General features: G+C 36.0%; 1 protein-coding gene across 4 annotated transcripts in view; it reads right to left on the bottom strand.

Moving 5' to 3' along the window:
• The window catches only part of Fur2 (furin-like protease 2), a 423,713-nt gene that overhangs the window by 385,306 nt on the left and 26,423 nt on the right, over positions 1 to 11,984 (bottom strand). For all 4 annotated transcript variants that reach the window (XM_018449540.1, XM_018449534.1, XM_018449548.1 and 1 more), the window contains one exon: positions 5,871 to 6,435. In XM_018449540.1, coding sequence (XP_018305042.1) covers positions 5,871 to 6,050 — 180 coding nt within the window. In that variant the 5' untranslated portion in view covers positions 6,051 to 6,435. The remainder of the gene's footprint in view (positions 1 to 5,870; positions 6,436 to 11,984) is intronic.

Here is an 11,984-nt window from a genome sequence, read left to right as displayed (position 1 = left end):
CAATTTTATTTTGGTATCATTTGTTTTTTCATTATTGTTATTTAATAATTATAAAATATTTGATTTTCTTCAATAAATTATTAAAATTAGGTATTAATTGATTATTAGGTATTAGTTAATGATTTCTTTTATTAATCTTATACTTTTAATTGTTTTCATTCATAAATTCAATACTTTCAAAGGAAATACGATAAAAAATACCTACAGATACGATTTAGGCGACCGGTTGTTTAAATCGTACCTTTTGCAGCATGTTACAAAAAGATTTATAACAAATTAATTTGTTATTGGTGGAAAATTAAACATGTAATAATAAGCGTCCAAAACTTCAAGCTACAATTTCTAATGTCCATTTGCATACAAAACAATGCCAAATGGAAAATATAATAAAAAATAGATTAAGTAGTACGCATTCGGCAACTTTCCCCTACGTTTACTTCTACTTTTATTAACCGCCATTTACACTTTGCAAAAGCAATGTATATTGTTGCAGTTTGGGCTTGTCAGAAGTTTGCGGGCTTTTCATCCAATTTTCGCGAGGAATCGCGCGAACTCGACTAACAAAAGATCTATCACAACCACGGTTCGGAACCGATTCTTCTTGAAATATGTTGTTTTGTATATATATATATATAATATACACACGTGAGTTGAAACACAAAAATATCTAAGAGACACGTATTTTTTTATATCGACCCAATCTCAAATTTATAAGAGGTGAAACAATCCCTCAAAATAAATGGAGACAGGAATATTTTCAAAATATTAGATCTTGTTAAAATCTAAATACACACAGTTATAAAGTATATTAAAAAACTATCACAGTTTTGTATACACTTTTCTGTACATCTCACCATTTTGCTGATAATTAATAAGAGTAAATTATAAGGGTTAGTTTTGAGGGATTGTTTCACCCTTTAAATTTGAGAGGGGCCGATATTAATTAAAAAATATATGTCTCTTGGATTTTTGTTTAACAATATATTTCAAGGAGAATCGAATCGGTTTCAAACAATTAAAACAGGATCCTTGTAAGTCGTGCAATAATTGTACTCTCTAATGTGACGTTAAAAAAGAACTTCTCAAATCGTGAAACGCGTCGTTTCCGCCGCGCGATACACGACATGTCCGTTGTCGGATCCGTAACCGTGGCTCGGTAGTTTCTGCGATTTTCTCGTGGTGTTTTCACCATCGCCCTCACTCTTCTCCATCCCACGCGGTGGCCACTTTTTTCCAACAACGAGCGCTAAAGTTTTTATCTCGTCGGGAGATGACGTACGGGATGGCAAAACCCCTCTTTTCACCGCGCACGCGACGCCTTTTTCTATCCCTCGTAACCACCCTCTTCTTCCACTGCATCAACCGGTCGGTTTCGCGTTCCGGACAGAGAGAAGGGAGGCAATGTGGGGACGCGAGAAAAGTGGGAAAAAAAGAGAAGAGAACGTTCTCCGCGAATACATATACGTGTTGAGAGATAAAAGTTTATTACCGCAGCCTAGCAAATGTAACCACTCATTGATACACGCTGGGTACATGACGATTATTACGTTATTCCTCTCTCCCTCTCTTTCTCCTCCCTTCCTTTCGGTTCATCTTTTTTAACCCTCGCCATTTCTTCTCGTTCTCTGTGAAATCACTTACAACGAATGTACGGAGAATAGCAAAAAAAGGAATAGAACGATACTACTCGCACATGGAACGTCAACTGTTATCTGCGAGAAGTAACGGCTCCCTGGACGTTTACCGTGTCGATGGTGCTCCAGGTTAAACCAATAACAGAGGGTGCTTGTCTGGGTCGCCGTCTATATACGGAGGAAAAGAAGACTTCACGGAGGAAAAAGAGCTGCATATATGAGATTCTTACTATGAACAACCAGTTTGAGAAATTATTACTTTTAATGTTGTATTAGGAAAAGACGATTTAAAACACACGTTTAACGAGAACTTTCTAATTACGACATTTTTACTTATTACAAGCAGGAATTCTCTAATTTTCTGGAAGAATATTTTTGAAATCGATTTCACCAATAATATAGTTGAATACGAGTGAGAAAATAAATATTTCGTTCCAATATTATTTAAGTAATTAAATGTCAATTATATCTCGCATTACAGTTGTATATTTTATAAGATTTTCAAAATAAATGCAAAAAGCATCTTTCAAAAAACGCGTCTTATCAGATATCTAACTCTTGTAATTTGTATTCTGGACATTTTTTTCATTAAATAATAGCAAGGATAATCTTTTCACATTAACTTTTTAAACAATTTTAACCGTTAAATAATTCTCTATGCAAACATGAAAGAAAAACACATTATTTTGAATGCTTGTAATGCTTTACTGCTCATACAAATAAGCGATAAGTTATGAGAAGAGATGCGTTCTCTATACAATTTTAACTTGCGTTTCCTCTTTTCATAATTCCAGCGCTTAATTATTTTTCAGAATTTCCACACTGCTGTGATTCATTTCATCATAAAATTCCAGATCCAGCAGATAGTTGCTCGACGCGAAAGACTCCGCTCGCGCTTTGTCGCTTATCCGTCGAGATCGAGAATATCACTGATAGGATCATATAACCATAGCGAAACTCGCCCCGTTTTACATGCAACGACATTCGACTCGGTTCGATTACTCACGTTCATTTGATAAAATCAGATTTTGTAAGTGCGTCGTCAAATACGCTGAGCGAAAATTCTCGTCACGCCAATGAATTGAAGCACGAAGAAAATACAGGAGCAACGATCTCTCCTAGTCTACGGGTAGATATAAAAAGTTCATTACTCGTGACTAGGGAAACGCGAAAGTGCGTGAATATACTGAAGAAAAAGAACCGGTGAAACTCTTCCTACTACACCTACAGCTAAACAGCATGGCTCAATTACGTCGTACAATTTTTGCGAATTTTCATTACGCTTAATCATGAAAAATAGTATCAAAAATAAAAATAGTACGCGCAACGTAAATGTAATCGAAATAATTAAAACGACGTATAAAATACTGTCGACAAAAAATTAGCATTATATTATACAAAGCTATTTATAAATTAAATGTATACATGCATGTTACATAATCAATAACAACACGTGAATATTTTTTAATTAAACGCGTTTAATCCTAGGTATAATTGATGTAATTTACTCAGTAAATGCAATTTATTTTAATTCCTGCAGCTCAAATAACCCAATTAAAATTTTAATATTATTTCAAATACATATATTTTATAATTATGCATATAATTTATATATTTACTACTAAAATTATTTTTTATATGGCACCACTTTCAACTCGAGTAGTTACGCAATTGTTATACCGTGGCAATTTAATGTCGTAACTGGTGTTTTACATGCTACAAATGCAAATCGCTCGAATGCTGAGAACCTTGACAGAGATCTGGTCTTGACGAGAGAACCTGTGCGATCAGCATATGGGTAGAAAATATTTTATATTACGCTACGTTTACATATACCGATATAGACACAGTTACGTCGTTTGCATGATATTTCAAAGCTGTATATTACGGCGACGTTTTTACATTTTAAATGTGATGTAACTGAAAAGTTGGATGAAAATCCGTGTGATCTGATAGAAGATAGAAGATGACTTTATCCAAAGTTGGAACTCATTTGTGATGTAATAAGATTTCAAGTTAAGGAAAAATGAGTTTTCTTTTTAATAAAGATGTAAAAATAACTCTATAAACTGTTCAAAATAACAAAAATATCTAATTCCTTAAATTCAATTATATTTTTCAGAGTCTAGGTTCTCCCTGATTCAAATATCGGGATATTAACTTTCCACCAGTAATGTTGGATTTTAAAGGCACAGTCGATTTTTTAATTATGAATTCTAGTAGATAAATTTAAATTTATTAGAAAGGTAAAATACAATTCTATTTTTATGATATTAAAAATTACTAAAGCTTTCACGAGTAAGATTTTTTTTAAATTTTTATACAATCCGGAAAAATATAAAAATCTGTACTGAAGTTCGAAGACCCGGAGTGCGGATGAAAGGTGAAAATTTCACATTATCGACGAAGGATTAAGCATCGAATTGAAAAATTATAAATGGAGATAAGTCAACTAATTTTTATTAAGGAAAAAGGAATCAATTGTGGATTACTGAACGAATCCTATTATATGCAAATTCTAGAACACCTCATATATATCGGTCAATGTGCTAACATACTTGCAGCAATGTATCCAGCAATATAAACGAGTACTTAGCGTGCAATCGGGCTATATAAACGACTGTTTAGCGTGCGATGTTTCTGTCACGTTCGCCATTGCCTGACCGTGAGCGATGCACGACTCCAGGATACACAGTACAGTATTTATCAACTACCTTATCAGCGGTAAACCGACCACACTTTCCGTATCCAGTCATAGACAACGGCGTGTAAAGTTGCACAAAACGAAACTGTAGCAAAACACGTTAGGTACCAATCACCACTTTTTCTCTGTCTATTACTCTGAAGTAATCAGAGTCGCACTTGTTAAGCACCGATCAACACGATGCTGTCGATACACAAGGTAGTTACATTATACATTACATCTTTTCAAACTTTACCAATCAAAGTTTCATCGACCTATGTCTAGATTAAAACTAATTTTTCTGCAACAAAGTTTAAGCTACGAATATTTTAAATGTTTATAAGATATTAGACAGGGGAAAGGCATTAATGTACTTTCGAATACTAATCTACTCTCCTTCAATCGCTTTTAACTCGTAGATTAATAATCTTTCAAAATCTTCTTTTAAAAAAACTGAAAAATCTAAATCTGAAAAAATCTAAGTTTAAAAAATTCAAGGTTTTTCATTAATTGACTTCTATAGAGCATTAACTGAAATAATATATCTTACATCGTAATGTGAGGAATAAATCGAACCTTGGTTAAAAGTTAATTGTAAAACTGGGTTTTAATCATATAATTATAATTTATTAAATTGCTTTAATCTGCTTTAATGTAATAAGTGACATGTAATATAATAATTCTGTAGATAATATTTCGTTGGGAAAGGGGGGGGCTTGTAAATTAAAAGAAATCTTAATTCATGACTCTCATTCGCTCACACGTATTATATTATTATCATTCTAAACTGTGAAGAACATACATCGAATAGTCATTTCTGATACGAATGACAACGTTGAAGAACCCTCCGGCAATGCCACCATCCAATCTGTCTCGTTAGATTGAGTTCCCTGCCTTCCTCTTTCCCCTAACCTGTTCGACATGATCGACACCCTTTCCCGGTCTATGATCTCATACCACGACAGTGCAGCATCGCCCGTAACGGAGCATCTAATCTCATCATCGACGCCAGAACGGATAAACGTCAATACGTGATTCGACGTGGAGAACGACGAATGCGCGTTGCCAAAAGCTAACTGGTCCCACGGTAATCTTGCAAAGTGCAAGGATACTCAAGGAATTCAGAACTACACTCGAGAGAATTCAGAACATCGCTCTACAGAGAATCCAGTTTTCTAAGCTATTTGGGAATTCCTTTATAATTCAATTCGACAATAAAGTGTTAACTAATCATTTTTTCAATATTTAAAAAATCTTACGAAACAAAAATTGAATTTGAATAGAAATTTACTATGTGTATATTTTTTAAAAAAAAGAGAAAATATAAAATTTAATGGAGAAAAACATACAAATTGTTTCGCTGCTTCAAATTTTTATTCTCTATATCGTATATTTTCACCTGTTACGAAAATTTAACAAAAATTATTGAATTTATAATATTTAAATTATTCATAACGTGTTCTTCAGTTCTGTTTATAACTTCAACAGAAAGACTCTTTAAAGCGATATCCTCAATGTCGTTTCCTCTTTACGTAAGAAACTGGTGCACTTACCTGTCCATGATTGTCGAACCCGTGCTCCTGGGCGATCTCGTCGGCAATCTCCGATCCGCTGGGCACGTAAACGGCGAACTGATTCGAATAGATCGGCACTGGTCGCGACCGCGGTCTCGGTTCAGATCTCGCACCAGCCAGCAGCGTGCACACAATCAACAACGTCACCCTGAAGATCATGTCGTCGACGGCGAGTGACGACGACGAATCCTACGATTATCCGGGACGGTATTTCCGGCACTGAAAGAGCGCACGACGTCGCGATCAACGCGTCTCGGATAAAAAAAATACGTATTATGCACAACGAATTTTCGCGTTATCTCACGATCGAGCGGAATCGCGAGTCGATTTCAATGCTCGACGAAACCCGCGAGTCTCAACATCGGATCCGCGCTGCACTTCCTTCGAGAAAACGCGGTCCGGAGCGAGATCCAAGAATGAGGGACAACGTTGTTGACGGATGAAGTCGTGTCGCAGTGAAAACGAGACGGCACTGCGCCGCGAGTTTCGCTCGTCGTCGTCGTCGTCGGCGAGAGACGTCAGGTCCGGGTGGGCTGGTCTTACCCTGCAACACAAAGACAAGGAAAACCGCAGGTTATAGCGTTCAGTGTGCATTCGTGTCACGCGCGCCGAGTCGGAAGGACGCGGTGGGAATTCTTGCGGGCTCGAGCGTTGTGATATTAATTGTCACCGAGGGGGGAGTTCGTTTTTCCTGCTTCTTGACGTGCGCGTCGCGGATTTGCATTACAATGTTTCGCCATGGGCGTGCACGCGTCCGCGCGAATGTTTGCAAACTTCCTTCCTCTTTCTGCTCCTCTCGCGCATTCGTCCTCCGTCTCTTCTTCTCTATTTCTCGTTCGTCGGAAAAACAAATAGATAGAGACAGAAACAGAAACAGAGACAGAGAGAGAGAGAGAGAAACTGAGAGCTCATGGCACGTATTATTTAATAACCGAATCTTTTGTTTGCGAAACAGTGACGTACGGTGATGCAATTGTTTTGCAAATAACCGAGTGCGTAATACCGGTTCGACACACTTACCCATTTAGCGCGACGCGCAAATAAACGATTATATCGCAACGAAACGCATTGGCGCGATGGGATGATTATGATGATGTTGGTGCGACCATCACGACAAAATACAACTAAACTTGCATAAGCGCATTCGCGGTAATCCTCGGTTAACCGCTTAATGGATGGGATTACAATGACAGATTCCATCGTTCATTTTCCCTATTCGCAGGTATATAATAAATAATGTTCGATATCTATTTTAGTCATTGGAATTATTTGGATCAATGTTACGACGAACAGAAAATTCGCGTTTTCTTTTAGAAAAAAATTGAAGAATTATAAAAGCCAGCGCGCGGCACAAGAAGCACCCACCCAAGTTCGCGATATTTCGGTTTAAATCTAAAAATGATTTCAAACTCGTGACGGCAAAATTGGCCGTTACGCGATTGAATTGAATTCGGTAAGAATAAGGAAAGGAATTAGAGTCGAACTGAAGCGCGTGGCAAAAGCTTCCGATGATCAAATTTCGATTGTGAACTATACGATCGACTATATACGTATATCTATATAGTCGCAGTTGAAGTTCGGCAAGTAACTGGTAGACTAGTAAGGCAAAAGGAGAAGTCTGTTTCCACAGCACTGTCGATAGTTACGGCGAAACGAGCGAAAGGCCGAACATGAGTTTGAAGTTAATCGGACTCTCTCACGAAACCGTTAACGTTCGTAATGATTCAGGAAATAGACTAAAATAGCTGACGGATACGATTTATTCACCTTGTAATTAAAGAAATAAAAGACGTTTCAGTAAGTTAAAAGTAAATAATTACCTAATTTAAAGAACACATAAAAATGAAATAAAAATTCCTATCGTAAATAAATTAAACACAGTTTGGCAGTACGATTTTGCAATAAATATTAATTGCAACTACAACTTAAACACAATTTAGAATTTGTAATAAAATTTTACATATCTGTAATTTCATGTACTCACTAAAATATATGAAAAGCATTGAAAAGCATATTTAAAGCCTCAGAACGCGCGCCATAAATGTACAAATGTGCATACGCATTACATCAAAATGCAAAATATAATATATAAAATTATATAAATAGAATTCTAAATCCTCGAACGCAAAATATAGATTGTCTGAAAATGAGTCTAACAAAGATAATAATATAACAAAAGAATAATTAGATCAAGAAATTACATCAATGTGCGACAATTGATGCGGTCCACTTGCGCTACATAAATGCTTCGAAGCATTTGACTGACAATCAGAAAAAAGAATTTTACTAATCAACCAATCAAAGATTGCTTCAAAGCATTCAAAGCATCAAATGGACAGCAGACCAATATAACTTATTAAGTTAATCATAAAAAATTTAAATATTATTTAATCATTTAATAGCAATTAATTTATACATCATATACAGGGTGTCCGGAAAATCGAGGTTAATACTTCGGAAAGTATTGATCACTTTTCGAAGTATTGATCTCGATTTTCCGAACACCCTGTATACATTTATACGTCATATATACATTATATATTTATACCTTATGGCTTATATTCAGAATGCGCTTACAACGATGTTAACGCGCTAACATACTATACTTTACGTCACGCATATTATAGAATTTCATAGATAAAAGTGCGCTTTTATCGATAAAAGCGCGTTCTGAATACGAGCATATATTTACAAGCAAATGCGATCGTAATATAAGATTCTCATTTGTCAGAAAAAAATTACGAGACTATATGCGCTTATTCGCGTGCATCATAACAATAATATTCACACCCGGCGGATTAATATCCAGTACTCGTTGCAGAATTCATGAATTAAATAAAAACTTAGAATCACATTCCCATTTTAAATTCGTTTATGGGAGTTTGTAAAAATAAAACGTGGACTGTCGAAAAAATAAATTCTCATAGTCGAGCATATACTTAACGACTAAAGTAGAACATCTACCGAATTAGTTTCCTTATGGAAACACATCTCCCGAAAGATCAGTTCTCTACTTGTATAGGGTAATTCTGCAGCCGCGTGCGGAATAGTGAAACGCCTTGACAAATAGCGTCACATTATCGCGTCTTGTGCCATCTTATCGTTCGCCGACTGTCCTCAGTAGCTCCAAAGTGAGTAATACAGTGAACGAACACGAACAGGACGAACATTCGCGTTTATACTCCCGTGCCACACGGCCGTTCACCTGAACTCATTAAAGCCCGAACGTAAAACGAGACGATCCTTTGACGCGGGCCGACGTCAGACATTTTGCTTTGATAATAAACGAAATGTTATTGACACTGGGAAATGTCACACGTAACATCGAAATAAATTGGACATTGAATTACATAGCATTTCATCGGGAATATTGGAGACACTACGAGCTAGTTTATTTAATATATGAATATTTAGGCGATATGTACGGCGATATGCGCGTTCATTCGACGATATGCGTATTCACCGGGAGCAGCATCACGCGAATGTACATCGAGGTGAAAATATTGTAATTGCGCGCGAAACATAATAAAATTCGTCGCGGAAACGTGACACATTTTGATTTGTGAAATATCCAAATGAACGAATGTTAAATATATGCAAATATTCGACGTTGGCTTTGGATAAGCAATAATTAAAACGATTCGATTGAAATTTTTATTATCAACATAAGAAAAAGAAAAATGGAATGCGCAAATGCAGAATAAAAGTGTGTGTTTATTATTGAATTGTCTTTGAAGAAATTTTGTTAACTTTGACAAAATTTAAAATAATACTCTCTAAGAAAAAGTGAACTACTATAAAAGTAACTAATATAATCTTCAGCGAATATTTTCAGCAATAATATACTGATTCTGCACTTTTAGAAGTTATGAGTTTTCTGCAGATTGAAATGCATCTACTGAAAAACTGTAAATAAGTATTCGCTGATGATTACAGTTATAAGTGTAGCACTGAAGTTCCTGATTCACTTTTAGAGAGTACATGAGAAATATTGAAAATAAAAAAAATGTAACGTATATTACTCGCGGAAAGTTGAGAAATTGACATTTTCAGTCGAGATATGTCATAAAGTTTACATAACAACATAACGCTGACTTGCTGCTATTCGTGTCGCTCATCTTGTATCATCTTCACGTGCTTCACTCTCATATATCTCGACAAAGTGAGCTCGACAAACTTTTATAAATTTAACGAACCGAATTTCAAGACTTAAATGCTTATGTAAGTAGCGGATAGCCGGAGCACATGATATTTGAACAAGTATGTGACCAACTTCGATGACGTCAAGTCTTGATGTACCATTTTTAGCACATGAAACACTGCATCAGAGAAGTCTTTAAATCGCGCACATGTTCTTATCTATATATATATACTCAAATCGTATATGTAAGCTCAATACATATACATATATAAGTTGAACAAAATGTGAACCAAGAACTAGAAAGATTTTCTGTGATTTCATTGAAGCGCTTATTAATTCAAAAACGAAGAAAAGAAACTGCTGCTTTAAGAAAAAAAGAATCTCGATACATTCAATTGATTATTGAAATTGTACGGATAATTAATTAAAAACTTTCTCCAGCTTATATCTCTCAGATTTTTAAGCTGGTAACTTGTTCGTAAGTTCAGTTGTTAATTTAAAAAACTTCGACTAAACTTAAATTTACTTTCTTAGTTCAGTAGTTCAAGAGGACGATAACCCATCGATTATATTTAATAAATGCTCGATGTTAATTAAACGAAAAATTCTATGCACGCACTGCGAACAAAATATGCTGAGCACGTATACATATTAGATACAAAGAATGCCAGTCGAGCCAAACATGATTCACGATTACGAGAGCGGAACGCGAGAGCGTCTTTCTGTCATGTGCTATTTAAATTACAAAAACCACCTGCACGACACTACCGTCCGCAATTAAAGGTTCCACGTACTTTGGTCGCTACCGGAGAAGAATATAAACTCATCCAGACAAAACTTCGGCTCGCTCGCTCCCGTGTTAATGTCCGCAGAAGTTAAATCCCGAGTGAATACAGGTCAGCAATAAAGCGGTTCGTGGTGAGGAAACTGCGTTTGTCGAGGAAATACAGTCCAGCGAAACCGACGTGGGATTCTTGTCCGAAAGCAGGTTCGCTCAGTTGTTAACGCATTTCGCGATATCGCCTCATTTCGTGTATATGTGATAACAACCTATAGGAGAATATTTAACTCGGTAATCGGACAATGAACAGGCGCGCACAAACGCGCTCGCAGCATACATCGCAATAACAAAAATTAATAACAACATTATAAGGAGCTGTTGTTTGTTTCAACTGTTAGGAAAATCTCGGTATCCGTGTAAATTTATTGTACCGGAAATAAAAGAGATTGCACATCACGGGTGTAACGTGATATATACTTGCGTTCAATATATTTTGCAACACATTCTTCAAGCACATTATTCATGCTACGTGTAGCGTAAAGTTTGAACGATTGTGTAAATACGGAGGCATTATTAATATATAAAAAAAAATAAAACCTATGATATTACATAACACAAAAGTACATTTCCATAGAAATATCCATCGTAAATATGTCCCTGCTATGGACAAGACAATATTACGAAGTAATATTGCATGTAAAAAAGAAAATAATTAAAAGCTTTCAAAAATTTTTTTAAATTACTTTACATCTAATATTTAAAGATACTTTGAGCTTGAGTAAAGATAGATTTAATAGTCGGACTGCAACAATTGCTCGCCGAATTAAAAGAAGCGTGTTCGCTTGCATCAAGAAAGTCGAGAGGAACGACAATGTCGGAAAATCGTGGCGTTTCCTAGCAATTAAGCGTTCGTAATCTCCCGGTGCTCCAGTGAATTCTCAAGTCGCTCGTAAAAAAGACGCGGACAAGATTTCTTCGGCGACAATGTCGAAGAGTAAAGAGGAGTAACACAATTCTCGCTCATTCTTCGTCTTCTCTCTCCGCGCCATAGTAACCCCCTTTCAAAGCAAGAAGGATCGTAATGCCGCACGTACACAGCCCGTATGGGATAAAAGCCACAGAGACTGAAACCGCGATACGAATATCAAGTACGATGTTATACATAACCCCG

Source organism: Mycetomoellerius zeteki, unplaced genomic scaffold, assembly GCF_001594055.1.
Source record: "Mycetomoellerius zeteki isolate Tzet28-1 unplaced genomic scaffold, Tzet1.0 scaffold106, whole genome shotgun sequence".
In the NCBI taxonomy this organism is placed as follows: domain Eukaryota; kingdom Metazoa; phylum Arthropoda; class Insecta; order Hymenoptera; family Formicidae; genus Mycetomoellerius; species Mycetomoellerius zeteki.
This window is presented reverse-complemented; position numbering and strand designations above follow the sequence as displayed.